This window comes from Pantherophis guttatus, chromosome 5 (assembly GCF_059756535.1).
Source record: "Pantherophis guttatus breed Tessera chromosome 5, ASM5975653v1, whole genome shotgun sequence".
NCBI lineage: Eukaryota > Metazoa > Chordata > Lepidosauria > Squamata > Colubridae > Pantherophis > Pantherophis guttatus.
In genome coordinates, this window is record NC_142067.1 from 117338421 (window position 1) to 117358668 (window position 20248).

The 20248-nt window shown below is 46.9% G+C and overlaps 1 protein-coding gene across 24 annotated transcripts in view; it reads right to left on the reverse strand.

Moving 5' to 3' along the window:
• The window catches only part of LMO7 (LIM domain 7), a 169857-nt gene extending 149846 nt beyond the window's left edge, over nucleotides 1-20011 (reverse strand). For 12 of the 24 annotated variants that reach the window (XM_087895538.1, XM_087895532.1, XM_087895539.1 and 9 more), the window contains exon 1: nucleotides 17508-17637. In XM_087895538.1, the coding sequence (XP_087751664.1) occupies nucleotides 17508-17591 (84 nt within the window). In that variant the 5' untranslated portion in view covers nucleotides 17592-17637. Of the gene's footprint in view, nucleotides 1-17507; nucleotides 17638-19272 lie in introns of those variants that run through there. The other 12 variants (XM_087895542.1, XM_087895540.1, XM_087895534.1 and 9 more) reach the window with 2 other exon arrangements.
• Between the last annotated feature and the right edge of the window lie 237 nt (nucleotides 20012-20248).

Genomic DNA, 20248 nt, shown 5'->3' on the forward strand with positions numbered 1-20248 from the left:
TACAGTGTGGTGACTAAAACTGGATACAGTATTCCAAGTGATCTTGACTGAATCCCTCTGTTAATGCAACCTAGGATTGCATTTGGCTTTTTTTGGCTGTTGGCTCATATTTAAATAGTTGTCCAAGATCCCTCTCACAGTGACTGCTATTAAGCCTGGTTTCGCCTATATACAACTGCTTAAATAAGGCGACTTCACTGACGTTGTTACTGCAATCAGGTTTGTTTGGCTTGTCCAGGATCTCCACATCTGGATCTCATCACAAGCACTCAGAAGATGTTACAAACAAAGGCATTAAAGAGCCCGAGATGTTTACGAGGATTGGAATGGGCTGCCGTGGGGCAAAAGAAGGCCAGGCTGCAAAGGGTATGGCTGCCATGTGTACTGTTTCTTCAGCGGCCTCAGCTTGGCACAAAGACCTACAGGTAGGATCGGAAAAAAGTGACCCTTCACACAAAGCCCCATAGAATGAGCAAGCCCAGGAAGAGCCCGCTTGTCGAAGAGAAGAAACCACCGAGAAAGAATGAGAGGTTATGGCTGGGTATAGTTCCATAATCATATTTTCTTTTCTTACACCCAAAGCAGTGATGAAGTCAAATTTTTTTTACTACTGGTTCTGTGGGCGTGGCTTGGTGAGACTTGGTGGGCGTGGCAGGGGAAGGATACTGCAAAATCTCCATTCCCACCCCACTCCAGGGGAAAGATATTGCAAAATCTCCATTCCCATCCCACCTGGGGCCAATCAGAGGAAGTATTTGCCAGTTCTCTGAACTACTAAAAATTTCCGCTACCGGCTCTCTGAACTGCTCAAAATTTCTGCTACCGGTTCTCCAGAACCTGTCAGAACCTGCTGGATTTCATCCCTGATTCAAACGGACAGTTGGTAAAATCTGGAGAAGCTAATCAGAAGCAGCATTACTCCATGTCTCTTCCCCTTCCCCCTACCATGTTGCACTCCAACTGTGATAGACTGCAGCTCCATCCTTCCCAGCCTACATGGAGTCACAGGAATCCTCATCACATCTATGTGAAGGAGTGTCATTCCAGGCCTTGCAAAAGAAAAGCAGAGAAGTCTCTTCACAGAGTGGGAGGCCCTGAGAGCTACCTGGGACAGAATAATAGAGTTGGAAGGAATCTTGGAGGTCTTCTAGTCCAACCACCTGCTTAAGCAGGAGACCCTAACCCATTTCAGACAAATGGCTGTCCAATTTCTTCTTTAAAAAAAATACTCAAATGTTGGAGATTCCACAATTTCTGGAGGGAAGCCATTCCACTCATTAATTGTTCTAACTGTCAGGAAGTTTCTCCTTAGTTCTAGGTTGCTTCTCTCCTTGATTAGTTTCCACCCATTCCTTCTTGTCCTACCCTCAGGTGCTTTGGAGAATAGCTTGACTCCCTCTTCTTTGTGGCAGCCCCTGAAATATTGGAACACTGCTATCATGTCTCCCCTAGTCCCTTCTTTTCATTAAACTAGACATACCCAGTTCTTGCAACCGTTCTTTATATGTTTTGGCCTCCAATCCCCTAATCATCTCTGTTGCTCTTGTCTGCACTCTTTCTAGAGAGGACATCTTCTGTGTACAAGGGGGGATTTTGGGGATGGAATCAGAAATCAGCTTGAGCAAGGATCTTAACTTTGACACACTGAGATCCCAGATCCAGTGGGGCTGGAACAGATGTAGAACAGGTGTGAATAGTCTCTGGCTTGCAATGTACAGAACAAAACTAGATCAAAGAACACAGCAAATACCATTTAAGTACAGTGTGCATACAGGTAGTCCTTAACTTACGACCGCAATTGAGCCCAACATTTCTGTTGCTAAGCGAGACAGCTGTTAAGTGAGTTTTGCCCCCATTGTACAACCTTTCTTGCCACATTTGTTCAGTGAATCACTGCAGCTGTTAAATTAGTAACACTGTTGTAAGTGAAACTGGATTCCCCATTGACTTAGCTTGTCAGGTGGTCGCAAAAGGGGGTCACATGACCCTAGGATTTTCTGACTGCAACCGTCATAAATATGAGTCACTTGCCAAGGGTCTGAATTTTGATCATGTGACCCTGGGGATGCTGCAACAGTCACAATCACTTATAATGTGATCATAATGTCACGTTTTTCAGTGCCGTTGTAAAGTTCGAATGGTCCCTAAACAAACTGTTGTAAGTCAAGGACTTGCTTGTATTCGCTGATGAAGATGATACCTGAAAACAGTGGGGTTTGTCCCACATTTGTGGATGATGAAGGAAGGAACCCAATCTCCCTTTCTGACATTTGACATGAAGTTTCTCTTCCCCGATTTGCAATTTGGCAAAATTGCAATCGCTGGATGTATTTTGATATAAGTACAACCCGCCCCAGACAGTTTTAACTCCTAACTCCTGTTTTCACCCACCCTGAGACATGAATATCCCTTTGGCAGGGATTTGTACATATCGTTTAAGCAGATGTTTAAAGAATCAAGCCAAGAGCAAAACATAGGAACTCTTAAGAAGCCCACCCAGGTTTTACAACAGGGGTGAATGGCTTGATGGACATACTTGTAGGTGATGTGTTGTCCTTCAGACATTTTTCTAAATCAACATCTGAGTTTTCTTCACTCAACCCTCCCGGCTGTCCAACACACCATTATCCAATCCCAGGCTATTCCTCCAGCTGATCTTGGCCCATAAAATGGGACCAAGCAGCCTTTTTCTTAGATTCTTCTCCTATTTTGTCTTGATTCCTTTCTCAAAACAGACTGGACTGATCTAAGCCCAAGAAAGATTTAAGGACAATGGAAAGTTCTTCATGCAGAAATTAGGAACTCTGGGCAAAATGAATCTCTCTTTTTTTTTGTTTTGTTTTGTTTTGTTTTGTTTTGGCCTTGGAAGAAAAGCAAACCCTGAAAACACAGTAGAGGTCCTTTAAGAGGCTTTTCAAGAGATCCTTAAAGCAAATTCCACAAATAGCAGCCTAACGCAGCTAACCTTGGCTGCTAGTCACATTCACGACAAACCATTTTATACCAAATTTCTATTTCGCTGATAAAGAAATAAAGGAAGGCTAGTATAGATCTATTTCAAGCTATTTGAAATAGGGTTGTTTTTAAATGGATAGCCAAAATTATTTAATGTTTTTTAAAGTGCTTTTAAATTTTGTATGTTATGTTTTACCATGGCTGTTCACCGCCCTGAGTCCTGTTGGAGAAGGGCGGTATACAAATTAAATAAATAATAATAATAATTTAGCTCCCATCAGCTAGCCATACATTTACTTGGATTCGAACTTGGGCTGCCTGCATGTTAGGCAGTTGTATAGGTTCTGGAGAACCGGTAGCGGAAAATTTGAGTAGTTCAGAGAACTGGCAAATACCACCTCTGGCTGGCCCCAGGAGGGGAATGGAGATTTTGCAGTATCCTTCCCTTCCCACACCCAACAAGCCATGCCCAACAAGTCACACCACGCCCAATAAGCCATGACCACAGAACCTGTAGTAAAAAAAAATTGGATTTCACCAATGATGTAAACTGAGTGGCACTCAGGGAAACCCAACAATTTGTTAAGTCCTAAACTAATCGTGAACCAAAGTCAAGGCAGACCTCTGGACAGATCAAGCCAGGTGGTCGGTAAATAACCCTGATTAACAATGGTTAACTAATCCCCTGGTTTGCAGAAGGAGCAGGCAGGAATCCCAAATTTGATCTTGAAGAAAGTCTTCCATTTGGGTGAGACTTTTGGGGAATGGAGGAGGGGGAAATGGGGAGACGGAGTAAGTACATGAAAATTCTCGCTTGTTGCTGACTAAACAAGCTTCCTGCCTCTGATCCCCCTGCAAATTTTTGCAGAAACCATAATACAGAAATGGACGTTTCCCACTTTTTTCTACTGATCGTCTCTGAAGGAGCTGGCTATTTTCAGGTGGTTTGTCTGGCGTTAACAGTAATTTCTTTCAGATTTTTGGATAAAGGGCCTCAAACTTTTACTTTTGACATTCACCAGATTATTATTTTTTGTTTTGTTTTGTTTTTGGAAAGGCTATATTTTTCTTTCACGCAAACCGCATGGCTCTGGGGCAGTTGCCTAGCAACCGCGGCAAAATGATCTTTTTGCCGAAGGAGGGGAAAAAAAAAAAAAACCTTGTAAGAAATGTAGCCTTTTCTTCCAAAATTATTATGTCCCGGACCGATTGCAGACATGATCTCAGCTGCCCCTGGGAGAGAGAGGTGTGTGGGGGGGGGGGGTTGGCTGTTGAAACCCACCCCCATCGCTCACTTTTAACCCGGTGCCAACCATAATGAAGAACCCGTCCTGAGTGTGCAAGACGTCCAAATTCAAAAAGCAGAACCCACTTGAGGGAACTTCGGGAAACTCAACACCCTCGCCGTTTTTTTTAGAGAGTCGAACTGATGGTGCGGAAAAGGCTATTTTACAGCCATTCCTGCGTTTTCCCCAATTCTGGGAGCGAATCTCCAGATGTAACCATCCTCTTGTTTCACATGGAAAGCTAGCATTCCTGGTGACCAAGCATCCATCAAAGATTGTCTGACGTTTTGCAATGCATTTGACTATTCAGACTTCAGACTTGATTTTTTTTCGCCCCCCAAAAGGCTGGGTCACAAGGCCATTTTCCTAAGAAATAGGCGGGGAGGCTACCGACTCAATAGGCATTTCTCCCACCCCCGACTTTCTACAGTCATGAAGCTAGCAACCCTGAGTGCAGACAGGGAAGTATTTCACGTCCAGCTCATCAGTATTCTCAGCCTCTCGCTTATCTTGGGAGGGAGCTGTTAGACAGGATCTTTAATTCAATCTAAGAAAGACACCCAAGATATTTGCATATGTAGGTAGTCCTCAATTTACAATCACCACTGAGTCCAAAATTTCTGTTGCTAAGTGAGACACTGGTTAAGTGAGTTTGGTAGTTTGCCCCATTTTATGACCTTTCTTGCCAAAGTGGTTAGGTCAGGGGTCAGCAACCTGCGGCTCCGGAGCCAAATGAGGCTCTTTGGGCCCTCTGCTGTGGCTCCCTGTCAGGTGATCCCACCAAGGACTGGCCCCACCCCTCGCCCTCCTCTCCCAGTCACTCCTCGTCTGGCCTGAGAAGGTAAGGGCGACCGTGGGAGATGGAGAAGTGGCGAGGGCAGAGACAGAGAGATACAGAGAGAGGGGCAGAGAGAGAGGGAGAGAGGGGGGAGGGGGGGAGAGAGAGATATGTCAAAAGGATTTTGTGGTTCCTGGTGTTTTTTAACAACTAGTTCTCTGCCCTAATGACCGGCTGGGTAGGTGTGGCTGGGGGGGGGGGTCATGTGATTTGTGGAAGTGAGTGACATCAAGTTGGCCACGCCCACCCAGGATTTGTGGCTCCCGGTGTTTTCTTTTCTGTGGGAAACAGGTCCAAATGGCTCTTTGAGTATTTAAGGTTGCAGACCCCTGGGTTAGGTGAATCAACTTAGTAACCTGGTTAAGTGAATTCGGTTTCCCCCTTGACTTTGTTTCTCAGAAGGTTGCAAAAGGGGATTGCGCGACCTTGGGACATTGCAACCGTCATAAGTATGAGTCAGTTGGCCAAGCATCTGAATTTGGATCATGTGACCCCCGGGAATGCCACAATGGTGTGAAAAATCGTCATGTCATTTTTTTTTCAGGGCTGTCGTCACTTTGAAAGGTCACTTAATGGATTGTTGTAAATCGAGGACTACCTTACTACCTGCTTTTTCAAAAGGCAACCGGACTTTCTTTGTTTCTCCTTGAAGACGTTTAGCTTCTCATCCAGGAAGCTTCTTCAGTTCTGACTGAAGAAGCACTGAAAAAGCTTCCTGGATGAGAAGCGAAACGTCTTGAAGGAAAAAACAGAGAAAAGTCCAGCTGCCTTTTGAAAAAAAGCACGTTTGGGACAACCTGGATGACTGAGAATCTCCATAGACAGAAGGGCATCCAGCAGGGGTGAAATCCAGAAGGTTCTGACAGGTTCTGGAGAACCAGTAGCAGAAATTTTGAGTAGTTCGGAGAACTGGCAAATACCACCTCTGGCTGGCCCCAGAGTGGGGTGGGAATAGAGATTTTGCGATATCCTTCCCTCAGGAATGGGGAGGGAATGGAGATTTTGCGATATCCTTCCCTCAGGAGTGGGGAGGGAATGGAGATTTTGCGATATCCTTCCCTCAGGAATGGGGAGGGAATGGAGATTTTGCGATATCCTTCCCTCAGGAGTGGGGAGGGAATGGAGATTTTGCAATATCCTTCCCTCAGGAGTGGGGACGGAATGGAGATTTTGTGATATCCTTCCCCTGCCATGCCCACCAAGCCACACCATGCCCACCAAGCCACGCCCACAGAACTGCTAGTCAAAAAAATTGAATTTCACCACTGGCACCCAGGCTTTTCTGTAGTCTTTGTCATCCCCAACATTTCTCTCAGGTCTTTTGGAAAGAAATCTGTCCTTCTGTGCCTTCAGCATCTCAAAAAAATGGTTTCCTGGGCCATCTCCGCTCTCTCTTTGAACTCATGTTGATGGGTTGGGATGGCTCTGCTCCAACCAGCCCAACATCAGAGCATCTTCAAAGACTCAACTGCTAGCTGAGAACGTTTGCAGGGCTCCAGGCATTTCCTGCTTTTGCCACCTAATGATCTTCCCACTTTTCTCGAAGCCAAAGAATGCTTTCCAAAGTCCCCCTTCTGAAAGTCCAAAAATCACACCGAGAAAAGGGAAGCATATAACTAACAGACATGGAAAGACTTATGGCTCCCCTCTAGTGTTTGTGTTTCCTTTGTTGTTGACTTGTTCACGAAAAGAATTCGCTTCAGATTTAGGGATTAAGGTATTGTCTCTGATTCCCAGATGGATTGATCTGATCAAACACCCTCCTGTGATGGCAGTGTTAAGGATATTGTTGTTGCGTTACCAACCAGCAGAGTGTAGAGCACAGAGAAACGTTGCTGAGAGCAATGAATAAGAGATGTGCAAACTGGTTTATCAAAAGTTTACTTTATAGTGAAAAAACAATCTCATAGTCTTTAAATCAATCCAAGTCTTTGCCAGTTAAATCAGTCCAGTGATACAACAATTCTTCTTATCACACAAACAGTAGTTGGTTAGAATAACAAACTCACTCTGGTTCACAAACTACGATGGTAGCAGATCCATCCAACGATGATAGCACAATGGTAGCAACTCCACACACTATGGTAGTTTATCATCAACTGAATACTTTCCAGTACCTTTCTTAAATACGTTTACAACTAGTGATTATCTAATTACAGCATGACACAGCATTACAATGAATCAGCAGGAAAACTTTAAAATCACACAATACATATTCATATTAAAGTCACAGAATACATATATTGCCTGGACAACTTGTTAGGCTCAAACCATATCCTAACAGGCAGCATCATAGTACAGAAGGACTTAAACTAGTTGTCAAAGAGGTTGTCGCAAAAATGTCCCATTGAGTCAAATAAGAGCCAGCTAAAGAAAGATAATGTCTTTGTCCCAAAAGTGTGATCCCAAAGCATCTCAAACTGAAACGCCTTCAAAGAAAAACAAAGGAAGTCCAGCTGCCTCTTGAAAAAGCACTTTTGGGAACAACCATGACCTGGATGACTGAGAATCTCCATAGACTTTGTTAGGATGTGGTTTGAGCCTAACAAGTTGTCCAGGCAATATATGTGTTCTGTGACTTTAATATGAATATCTATTGGGTGACTTTAAAGTTTTCCTGCTGATTCATTGTAATGCTGAGTCATGCTGTAATTAGATAATCACTGGTTGTGAACGTATTTAAGAAAGGTACTGTAAAGTATTCAGTTGATGATAAGCTACCATTGTGTGAGGAGTGCTATCCATTGTGCTATCATCGTTGGATGGATCTGCTACCATCGTGGTTTGTGAACCAGAGTGAGTTTGTTATTCTAACCAACTACTGTTTGTGTGGTAAGAAGAGTTTTTGTATCACTGGACTGATTTAATTGGCAAAGACTTGGATTGATTTAAAGACTATGAGATTGTTTTTTCACTATAAAGTAAACTTTTGATAAACCAGTTTGCACATCTCTTATTCATTGCTCACAGCAACGTTTCTCTGTGCTCTACACTCTGCTGGTTGGTAATACAACAACAATATCCTTAACAGACTTTTAGCTATGCAGTTTGGAATGAACACCCTATGAACAGATTTCCAGAAAAATTGCGGACTACAGGAACCATTTGCGCTTCAGTTTGAGATGCAGAAAACTCAGACTCATCCCCTGCGCCTGTGTTCAACAATGAAGGGACACAGGCCAAAAAAAAAAAAACATCCTGCAGAAAGCACAACTCCACTACACAGTCCTTTCAGCAGTTCCAAGAAGGCTCCACACCCATTTGTGTTACTCAGGTGACCCTGAGGACATAGACAACCTCCAAGTGGCTTCAATGACTCTCTAAAAGGATGCAAGTGACCAGCTGTCTGCAAGGAATATAAATCCTTCCGTTCCCCACCATCCAGTCAGAGCTGAAGAAGCTTCTTGGAGGAGAAGTGAAACGTCTTCAAAAGGAAAAACAAGGAAGTCCAGTCGCCTCTTGAAAAAGCACCTTTGGGAGAACCAGGACCTGGATGACTAAGAATCTCCATAAATAATTTCTATGTCCATTTGAAAGGGCTACAACAAGAAATTACTCTACTTAAACAATCAGCTTGTTTATATTTAGCTGTAAAGGTTTTCAGAGCAATATTCTATGAGCTTTCGAAACAGCCCTTCCTGGCTGGGCTTGGCTGGGCTGGACTAAGGAGAATGATGGGAAGTGTAGTACATTTCCCTAGAGAAGAGACAGCTGATATGAGGCGCAGATATTTTATACCTACAGAATAACAGAGTTGGACAGGACCTTGGAGGTCTTCTAGTCCAATCCCCTGCTCAAGGCAGAAGACCTTATTCCATCCTGGGAAAATGAATGGCCAATCTTTTCTTGAAGATTTCCAGAGATGAAGTACCCACAACTCTGGGAGACAAGTTTTGATTAATTGGTTCTCGCTGTAAGGAAATTCCTCCTGATTTCCATTTGGATCTCCCTCTGCCAAGCTTCCACCCGTTGCTTCTGGTTCTGCCTTTAGGCGTCCTCGAACCATCCTTGGCTGGGAATGATGGAGGTTCTAATCCAGCACATCTGCAAGAGCAGGAGGACTTGGATTGATCTGTGGTTATCTGAGGACAGCCAACCTTTTCTATTGCTGCTTAATAAAGATCCTATTTTGGTCACCATACAACAAGAGAGATGTTGGAGAGAGTTCAGAGAAGAGCAACTAAAATGATCAAAGGCCTGGAGACTAAAACATAGGAAGAATGGCTGTAGGGTTGTTAGGGTTAGGGTTGGGTTTGGCTGGTCTATAAAGAAAAGAAGAATTAGGGGCAAGAGGATAGCAGTATTCCAGTACTTGAGGGGCTGTCACAAAGAAAGAATTAAATTATTCTCCAAAGCAACAGAGAGCAGGACAAGAAACAATGGATGGGGCTTCCGGTTTAACCAGTGGAACAGCTTGCCTTCAGAAATCGTGGGCGCTCCATCACTGGAGGTTTTTAAGAAGAAACTAGACAGCCACTTATCTGAAATAGTATAGGTCCGTGATGGCGAACCTATGGCACGCGTGCCACAGGTGGCACGTGTAGCCATATCAGTGGGCACGCAAGCTCAGCTCTGGGGTGCATGCACGTGCTGGCCAGCTGATTTTCAGGCCTTCTGGGCCCACCAGAAGTAGGGAAACAGGCTGTTTACTGACTCCAGAGGGCCTGGGGCGGGTGGGGAAGGCTGTTTTTGCCCTCCCCAGGCTCCTGGAGAAGCTCTGGAGCCTGGGGAGAGCAAAAAATGGGCCTTCCAGTCCCACTGGAAGACGGCAAATGGGCCATTTCTGGCCTCCAAAGGGTGGGGACGGCCGTTTTCACCCTCCCCAGGCTCCTAGAGAGACTTTGGAGCCTGGGGAGAGCAAAAAAATGGGCCTACCATGCCATCGCGTGCCAAAAGCACGGGGAGCTCAGGGTGGTCACACGCGCATGCGCGGGGGGGGGCGCATAGAATTATGGGTGTGAGCACGCACGTGTGCGACCCCCCCGCGCTCCCCCTGCTTTTGGCATGTGATGGCAAAAAGGTTAGCCATCCCTGGTATAGGTTCTCCTGCTTGAGAAGGGGGCTGGACTAGAAGACATCCATGTTCTGTTCTGTTCTGTTCTGTTCTGTTCTGTTCTGTTCTGTTCTGTTCTGTTCTGTTCTACTCTACTCTACTCTACTCCCTACCCTACCCTACCCTACCCTACCCTACTCTATTCTATTCTATATTGTAATTACTCCTACAATCAACTCTTGCCATTACCTCTAAACATTGCACTGTTTAGAGTCAAAAATGTGTTTCCTACTCTCAGCTCCACAATGGGAATTCTCTCCGCTTCTTTTTCTTTAAACTCACATGCTTATGGTTTCACTTTTCCTATTTCAAATGGCGCTGCCATCCCTTGTCTGCATTATAGGCGGTGGAAAAGAGGGATCATTTTAGAGGCCCATTTCCAGAATGTGTTATCCATCAAGACGACTCATGGTTTAGATTCTAGTCTTAAAATACATTTTCTTTAAGTATCAAGGCTATCAACTTACACAAACTGCTCTGGGTTGAAAGGATTACAATAAACATTGGAAATGTGGCCGCTGCGAGGCAGACAATTTAAAGCAGAGGCTGTGTAAAAAATAATTGTGGCTTCAGCACATACAGGCATCTTTAGTGCTATTCACTCTGTTGCTTCGTTTTTTGCTTTCTACTTACGGAATGTAAAGTTTGAAACAGAAGATTAAAGCGGCCAGTAAAATAGGCACTGCAATCTTTCCACTAGGGAAAAAGTCTGGGGGGGGGAGAGATCTTCTCACAGATGTTCTCGCTGTTGATTAAGGAGTGTTTGACAGATGCAACAGTCTCTGCCATGGGCTTCTACCACCCCCCATAAAGTCAGGGTTCTGCTGGAGGTTGGGAGATCTTTTGAAGAGCTAGACCGATTCCTAACCAGGTAACCCCTCTTTCAGGGAGCCAATTTGTAAACCATGTAGAAAACCAAGACCAACATCAATAGCAATAGCACTTAGACTTATATATCCCTTCACAGTGCTTTACAGCCCCTCTCTAAGCAGTTTACAGAGTCAGCGTATTGCCCCCGACAATCTGGGTCCTCATTTTGCCCACCTCGGAAAGATGGAAGGCTGAATCGACCTTGAGCCGGTCAGGATCGAACTCCTGGCAGTGGGCAGAGTTGACATGCAACACTGCATTCTAACTACCGAGCCACCACGGCCCATTCCAAATAGCTTTGTATTTTCACTATTATTTAATCAATACCCTTTAATCTTAACAAATTGTCTCTCTGTCTCTAATGTTTTGATCTGTGCAATGATAGTGCCCAGGAGCGTTTAGGTGTCCAACTTCTTAACTGTGGTGGGGCAGTGGTTAGAATGCAGTATTGCAAGCTAACTCTGGCCGCAGCCAGGAATTCGACCCTGACCGGCTCAAGGTTGACTCAGCCTTCCATCCTTCCAACATATTGCCCCCAACAATCTGGATCCTCATTTTACTGACCTCGGAAGGATGGAAAGCTGAGTCAACCTTGAGCCCGTCAGGATCGAACTCCTGGCAGTGGGCAGAATCGACCTGCAACACTGCATTCTAACCACTGCGCCACCGTGGCTCAGAGCAATTAAATGCTAAGTAACTGGCACCCAGAGCCAACTTTTCAAAGTAAGATATCTGCCCCTTGCTTTGCAGTTGAGTTTTGCATTACATTCAGCTTCTGGACACTTTTTTTTCAATTAGAGTCCCGAAGACAAAACTCCCAGGAAATCTTAAGGAGCGATATAGGAAAGGGGCAGGCCACCCCAATGATGCCCTTGAAGTGATTTCCCGATGCCTGGAGGCTGTGCGGATCTGGATGGGGAGAAACAGGCTCAAGCTCAACCCTTCCAAGACTGAGTGGCTGTGGTTCCCGGCATCCCGATATAGTCAGTTGATTCCATCACTGACTATTGGGAGCGAGTCTCTGGCCCCTTTGGAGAGGGCTCGCAATCTGGGAGTCCTCCTGGATATGCAGCTGTCCTTGGAGGAACATCTGACGGCTGTTGCCAGGGGGACTTTTTGTCAGGTTCGCCTGATCCGCCAGTTGCGGCCCTTTCTTGATCGGGATGCTCTGTGCACAGTCACTCATGCCCTCGTCACCTCTCGCCTGGACTACTGCAACGCTCTCTACATGGGGCTCCCCTTGAAGGGCACCCGGAGGCTCCAACTGGTCCAGAATGCGGCCGTGCAGGTAGTCATGGGAGCTACCTGGCGCTCCCATATAACACCACTTCTGCGTGAGCTGCACTGGCTCCCAGTGGTCTTCTGGGTGCGCTTCAAGGTGTTGGTTATCACTTTTAAAGCGCTCCATGGCATAGGACCTAGTTATCTTCGAGACCGCCTGCTGCCACCGACGGCCTCCCATCGACCCGTGCGCTCCCATAGAGAGGGCCTCCTCGGGGTGCCATCAGCCAAACAATGCAGGCTGGTGACCCCCAGGGGGAGGGCCTTCTCTGTGGGGGCACCTACCCTCTGGAATCAGCTGTCCCCAGAGATAAGGAGAATCCAAGACCTCGGTGCCTTCCGGCGTGCCCTTAAAACTTTCTTTTTCCAGCAAGCCGGGCTGGCCTAACACTTTTTAAATGTTTTAAATGGTTTGTTACTATTTTTAATTATGGGACCAAATTTATATATATCTTTTAATGGTATTTTAATATTTGTACTCTATGTATATTTTATGTGGCTGTACACCGCCCTGAGTCCTTAGGGAGAATGGCGGTATACAAATTCAAAAATAAATAAATAAATAAATAAAACCTCTGTCAAGTTCAACCATCAACCAGGTGATGGCTAGTACATGAGGCACAATTGTCCAAAGGGCAGGTCTCAGTCCAGCTCCCATCCATACATAGCAAATCAAAATCAAGGGATTCTTTCTGCCTACAAGCCAGGTTTTCCAGGGGAGGACGAGCCTGTCCAAGCCTGGTTTCCTTCTTAGCATCAGTATCTCTTATGTTTGGAGTGATGCGGTGGCCTAGAGGTGGACACAATCGCCTCACAATCAGGAGGCTGTGAGTTCGATCCTAGGTAGAGGCAGATATTTCTCGCTCTGGGCACGATGAGAATATATCTGCTGAACAAAACTCTGCATTGGCAACAGGAAAGGTAATCTGGTCATTAAAACACTCTGCTAGCTCCATTCAGTTGCCCAGACTCCACTCCGCAAGGGATTATGGGGTCGTTAAAAGAAGATGACGATGATGATCAGTATTTCTATTTTTCATTTGCTTCCTTCATCTAGATCCCTTTTTCTTGGGCATTCCCACTGCCATCCTAAGTCACTTTCTCCAAAAGCTCCAATGCACCGAGAAAGTCCCAGGACGAAGGCCTTTTCCTTTTAAAAAAAGAGTTCATTATCTCAGAACTGTAGGGTCCTTGGTGCTCTCTAAGCTTGATTGCTTTCCTGCAGGCGTTTCATTACCCAAACTAGCTAAGCACTGATGATGTTACCTAGTTTGGTTAAAGAAATGTCTGTAGGAAAACCATCAAGCTCAGAGAGCCCCAGGGACCCTTCGTTTCAACCCCGAGCTGCAAATATTCTCCTTTAAGGAGAAAATCGCAGAACGTGGCGTAAGGCACAGCAGTCAGTCTGGTGACTTCTATAAGATGGGAAAAGATTTAACGAGAATAAGCCTATTAAGCGGCATTAGCCCTGATGGATAAATCAATCCTTTAAATTGAAGAGAAGTTTGTATCAGCAGAAAAACAAGGAAAGAGTTTTATACTGAGACATCCAATTAGCTGCTCTCAGAAAGAAGAGCTGATTTTCATTACTGGCTGATTTCTGACGACAACTGTTAAGTTTCAGTAACTTTAACTGCTAGACTCACAAAGTGCCAGTCTGACGTGACTGTGAGAAACTATATTCTGTGCCACTTGCTTGGAAGACAAGCATCCCTGCTATCCCTTTGAGAAGTTCTGGCTCAGTTTTCTCCCAATCTCTAAGATGATTGTTTGTTTGTTTGTTTTATTAGATTTATATACCACCCTACTCCCGAAGGACTTAGGGCGGTAAACAGGCACAAAATAAAATACATAGATACAAAAGTTGAAAGACATAATTAAAACCAGATTAAATAATTTAGCCCGAGGCAATTAAAAAAACCCAATAATTTAAAACAGATTAAAATTTCGATTTAAAAGAATTTTAAAACGGGAGAAAATTAGGCCAGGCCGGCTTGCTGGAATAGGAGAATCTTAAGAGCACGGCGGAAAGCGCGTAGATCCGGGATCCTCCGTATCTCTGGGGGGAGCTCATTCCAGATAGTGGGTGCCCCCACAGAGAAGGCTCTCCCCCTGGGGGCTGCCAGTCGACATTGTTTAGCTGACGGCAGCCGGAGGAGCCCCTCTATGAGAGCGTACCGGCCGGTGGGAGGCTATTGGTGGTAGTAGGCAGTCCTGTAAATAACCAGGTCCTAAGCCATGGAGAGCTCTAAAGGTGGTGACCAAAACCTTGAAGCGCACCTGGAAGACCACCAGGAGCCAGTGCAGCTTGCGCAGGAGAGGTGTCACACGGGAGCGCCATGTTGCTCCCATAACCACCCGCGCAGCCGCACTCTGCGCCAGTTGGAGCCTCCGGGTGCTCCTCAAGGGGAGCCCCATGTAGAGAGATAAAAGGTCTGGAGACTAAAATATATGAAGAACGGGTGCAGGATTTGAGTATGGTTAGTCTAGAGAAAAGCAGGACCAGGTATGAGATGATAGCAGTATTCCAGTATTTGAGGGGTTGCCACAAAGAAGAGGGGGTCAATTTATTTTCCAAAGGACCAGAAAGCAAGACAAGAAACAATGGATGGAATCTAATCAAGGAAGAGAAGCAACCTGGAATTAAGGAGAAACTTCCTAACAGTGAGGACAATTAACCAGTGAAACAGTTTTTGCCTTCAGAAGTTGTGAATGCTCCATCACTGGAAGCTTTTAGGAAGAGACTGGACAGCCACTTGTCTGAAATGGAATAGGGTCTCCTGCTTAAGCAAAGGGTTGGACTAGATCTAGAAGACCTCCAATGTCCCTTCCAGCTCTATTCTGATTCCTAACAGTGAGAAAAATTAACCAGCAAAACAGCTTGCCTTCAGAAGTTGTGGCTGCTTAACATGTTCAGATTTCGTTTAGGCTCTTCCAATATTTGAGGGGCTGCCGCAAAGAAGAGGGGTTCAACCAATTTTCCAAAGCTTCTGAAGGCAAAACAAGAAACAATGGATGGAAACTAATCAAGGAGAGAAGCAACCTAGATCTAAGGAGAAAATCCCTAACAGTGAGGACAATTAACCAGTTGAAGAGCTTGCCTTCAGAAGTTGTGGGTGCTCCATCACTGGAGACTTTTAAGAAAAGTTTGGAGAGCTATTTGTCTGAAATGGAATAAGCCCAGGGCAGATATCGGCAACCTGTGGCTCCGGAGCCATATGTGGCTCTTTGGGGCCCCTGTTGTGGTTCCCTGTCAGGTGATCCCACCATTGACTGGCCCTGCCCCTTGCCCTCCCCACCCAGTCACTCCTCGCCTGGCCTGAGAAGGTAAGGGCGACAGCGGATGATGGAGAAATGGCCGGGGCAGAGAGGTACAGAGAGACGGGGAGAGAGAGAGACATAGAGAGATACAGAGAGAGAGGTGGGAAGAGCGGGAGAGAGGGACGGGGGAGGGAGGGAGAGAGAGATGTCCAAAAGGTTTTGTGGTTCCCGGTATTTTTTAACAACCGGTTCTCTGCCCTAATGACTGGCTGGGTAGGTGTGGCTGGGGGAGTCATGTGACTGGTGGAAGTGAGTGACGTTGAGTTGGCCACGCCCATCCAGGTTTTGTGGCTCCCGGTGTTTTCTTTTCTGTGGGGTCCAAATGGCTCTTTTGAATGTTTAAGGTTGCAGAGCCCTGGCCCAGGGTCTCCTGTTTGAGCAAGGAGTTGGACTAAAAGACCTCCAAGGTCCCTTCCAGATCTATTCTGATTCTGATTCAGTCCAGTTTCCCACATTCTGTTAGTTGCAGTCCCAACAGATCTTAGATTACAAGAGAGCCATTTAAGAAAAGTTGGCCCCAACAAGCTTCTCTCAGGAATCCAGACGCAGTTTAAGAGCAGAAGGATGGGATTTCCCCTCTCCGCAGCCTTGGGAAATGCCTTCCCTTGTCAAGGAAAGTTTTCACCTCAGGCCAAAACATTCTCCAGGAAGCTGCCATTTCCTCTTGGAAATACTGGCCGTGATTGGAATTTAATGGTGCAGTCTGGTTCCCAGCACACCTGTGGCGGCGGCAGCAACGTAGGAAGCCTGGATCTGCGCTTCCCAGCCAGAGACCATAAATACAAACTTTATTTGTCGAGAGCTCGGCTTGCCAAAACAGGCTAAGGGACAAGAGCTGTACTTAAAATTCCAGAAGATCCACTTCTCAAACACACACACACACACAAAAAAAAACCAGAAAAAAAACCCTAGAGAAAATATCTTCAGATCTATTATTTTTTTTGTCAGAAAACTGCACCCTGTAGCTTCCAAAGTTTGCGATAATCTTGTTCAGGGCTTAGCGGGACGAGATGAGAAATTGCTTCAAAGCAAGCCAATGACCACCAGGCCTGTGATGAAATTAACCTGATTGGTGGCTCAGTGACTAAGACACTGAGCTTGTCGATCAGGAAGGTCAGCAGTTCGCCAGTTCAAATCCCTAGTACAGGTCTCCTGCAGGAGGAGGGGGTTGGACTAGATTACCTCCAAGGTTCCTTCCAACTCTGTTTTTTGTTGTTGTTAGTTGGGAAGTCGTGTCCGGCCCATCGTGACCCCATGGACAACGTTCTTCCAGGCCTTCCTGTCCTCTACCATCCTCTGCAGTCCATTTAAGCTCATGCCTACTGCTTCAGTGACTCCATCCAGCCACCTCATTCTCCGTCGTCCCGTTCTTCTTTTGCCCTCAATCTTTCCCAACATTAGTAACTCTTTCACTGTTACATTTCCTTCTCTCAAACGGAACTTGTTAATCAGGTGGTTTTGAGGACTCTTCCTGATTCCCAAAGGTTCTCTATCAAGCATCAATTACAGGTCCATCACATCAACAGGACAACCTGTTGGGGTAGGGTTATCTGAGACAGTGTCGCTTCCAGATGCATCCACCCTACCCACTAGAGTAGGGAGGCAAGGAATGTTGGGCATCTCCTGTTCTCTCCATTCCCCAACTATCCTGTCAGAGCTGAAGAAGCTTCTTGGATGAGAAGCAAAACGTCTTCAAAAGAAAAAAAACAAAAAAGTCCTGAAAAAGCACCTTTGGGACAACCATGACCTGAATGGACTGACAATCTATACAGACTTTTAGCTATACAATTTGGGTGGACATCTTTGGAATGGTGTGGGAATAGGAATGGATTTCCAGAGGAAAAATGGCAGACTACAGGAACCATTTGCACTATTCAGGTGATCTTGAGGACACAAAACAAACCTCCAAGTGGCCTCCACGACCCTCTAAAAGGATGCCAACAGCCAGCTGTCTGCAAGGAGGATAAATCCTTCCATTCCCCACCATCCAATCAGAGCTGAAGAAGCTTCTTGGATGAGAAGTTACAACGGCCCTGAAAAAAGGGAATTACGACCGTTTTTCACACTTAGGACCATTGCAGCATTCCCCAGAGTCACGTGATCAAAATTCAAAACCAGCTTGGCCAGCGGTTCATAGTTATGACCCTTGCTGTGTCCCTGGGGGGGGGGGGCAGTCACAGGAACCCCTTTTGCGACTTTCTGACAAGCAAAGTCAATGGGGGAAGCCCGATTCATTTAACAACCGTGCAACTAACTGAACAACCACAGTAATTCACTTAGCGATGGTGGCAAGAAAGGTCGCAAAACGGGACAAAACCCACTTAACAAATCAACTGCAGCATTGACCGGTTTTCATAGAACTGTTGCAGCAGCCCCAGGGCGACGTGATCCGTAAATTCAGATACAGGCAAAGTCAACAGAGAAGCCAGATTCACTTCACAGCTGCGTTACTATTTTAACCCCTGCAGTGTTTCGCTTAACAACAGAGGCAAGAAAGGTGGTACAACGTTGGCCAAGCAGTCACTTCACACGCATCTCACTTAACAACCGAAATTTCGGGGCTCATTGAGGTCGTAAGACGAGGACTACTGGTATTGAGCTTTTTTTTTTTAGAAATTAGAATAACGGAGTTGGAAGGGACCTTGGAGGTCTTCTAGTCCAACCCCCTGTTCAGGCAGGAAACCCTACACCACTTCAGACAAATCGTTATCTAATCTCTTCTTTAAAAACTTCCAGTGTTGGAGCATTCACAACTTCTATTGTTTTTTTACAAACTTTATTTTTTTTTTAACAAACTTTTACTGTTGGTAAGTCACTCGGAGACACCAAGAGCGAGCAAGCGAGCGGCGGAATAAATCTTCTAAATAAATAAATAAATGAGCCTTGTTGGGTAGATTTCGGAGCAGGGACTTAAAAGACCTGCATGCTGAGACAACCTCAAGGCAGCTACTATGGACCCTGCCCCATATCCTTTCCCTTCCCTCCGGCTCTTTATTGCTCAGGAGAGAAAAGTTGAGCCTTTCTGGGGCAAATGCTCTGGAGGCACATAAATGCCACCCCACCCCCACCCCCTAAGCATCCTCGGTATTTTATAAGCTTTGTGGCATCCATCACAAGGGTGACAAGATACTGCTGGCTACAAAGAAGGATCTCTGTTCACCATTGCCTGATCTCTGAGAAGGGTGGAGGGGGAGTCTTCAGGGTTTCACTAGGGTACCCCCAGACCCGAGTCAAAAGTTTGGGGGTAGCCTTGTGTGCTACAAGAGACTTTTTCCAGGAGGGAGGGCAGCTCACTGCTCACTCCTCTTTTCAACAAGGGACCCCCCCCCAAAGGGAAAGAGGCACCAGTGGGCTTCCTTCCACCCCCAACCCCACCCCAGAGGGCGCCCAAAGAGACGGCTTTCCCCCCAGGACCCCCTCCGTCGTCCTTCCCCATCCTGAACTGCTTGCGCAGAGCTTACTCGGAGGTTGCTCCGAGGCTGGAGGCAGCAAAACGACGGAGGCGGTGGGGAAAGCGCCAAGCCGAGGTCAGCATCTCCACCCCACCCCACCCCACCCCACCCCGACAGCCGCGGGGGTAGGTAGGAAGCTCCTAAGACCCTCCCGGAGCCCCGTTGCTGCGCTTTCAGGCTGCGCGCCTCCTTGGTTCCTTCCCACCGGCGTCTTACCTCGACCCACCGGCGGGCTTCGACGAAAGCTGCGCGGCCGTCCTCTCTGCCGTCCATGGCCGAGTCCGGCGGGGTGGAGAGGCGGAAAGAGGGGAGCTGCAGGGCGCGCGGGTTGACCTCCAAAGGGGGGACGCCGGGACTGGGGCGGGGGGAGCTGCAAGCTGGGGGAGGCGGCAGTGCCGGGACCCCCCGTCCGTCCGCCTCCACGTCGCAAGGTTGCAAGGAGCAGGCAGCCTTCGGCGTTCCAGCCAGCGCTCCGCTTACAGCCAAGCCGGCAGCACCGAGTGCGCCCGAGCCTGGTTGTCTGCGTGTTGGCCTCGCCGGCCCCGCCCCGTCCCGTCCCGGATCGCCGAGGGTGGGTGGGTGGGAGGGAGGGGAAGCCTCCAGGAGATCAACTCCGGCCTCCGTCCCGCGGCTGCTTCCACCTGGCGGCAGGTGAGGGCGAGGCAACCGCTTCCCCCTGCCCGCTGCGGCCGCGCCCTCTCTCGGCTGGACGGTGAGAGCTTGGGGAGCTAAGGGCGCGCAGCCAAGCCAGCCCCCATCTCAGGATCTCCTGCGCGGGCAGAGGGGGTTGGACTAGAAGTCCTCCCCAGATCCCTTCCAACTCTAGGTTTTATGTCCTGGCGCCCTTCCCAAAACTTGCTCAGCCTGTCCTGGTCAAGGAATCCTGGTTCCTTGATTGATGGATGGATTGATTGATTACAATAGAATAAGGGTTGAAAGGGACTTTGGAGATCTTCTAGTCCAGTGGTTCTCAACCTGTGGGTCGGGACCCCTTTGGGGGTCGAACAACCCTTTCATAGGGGTCGCCTAAGACCATCGGAAAACACATATTTTCAATGGTCAATGGAATAACTTTATGGTTGGGGGTCATCACAACATGAGGAACTGTATTAAAGGGTCGCGGCATTAGGAAGATTGAGACCCACTGTTCTAATCCAACCCCCTGCTCAGGCAGGAAACCCTACACCACTTC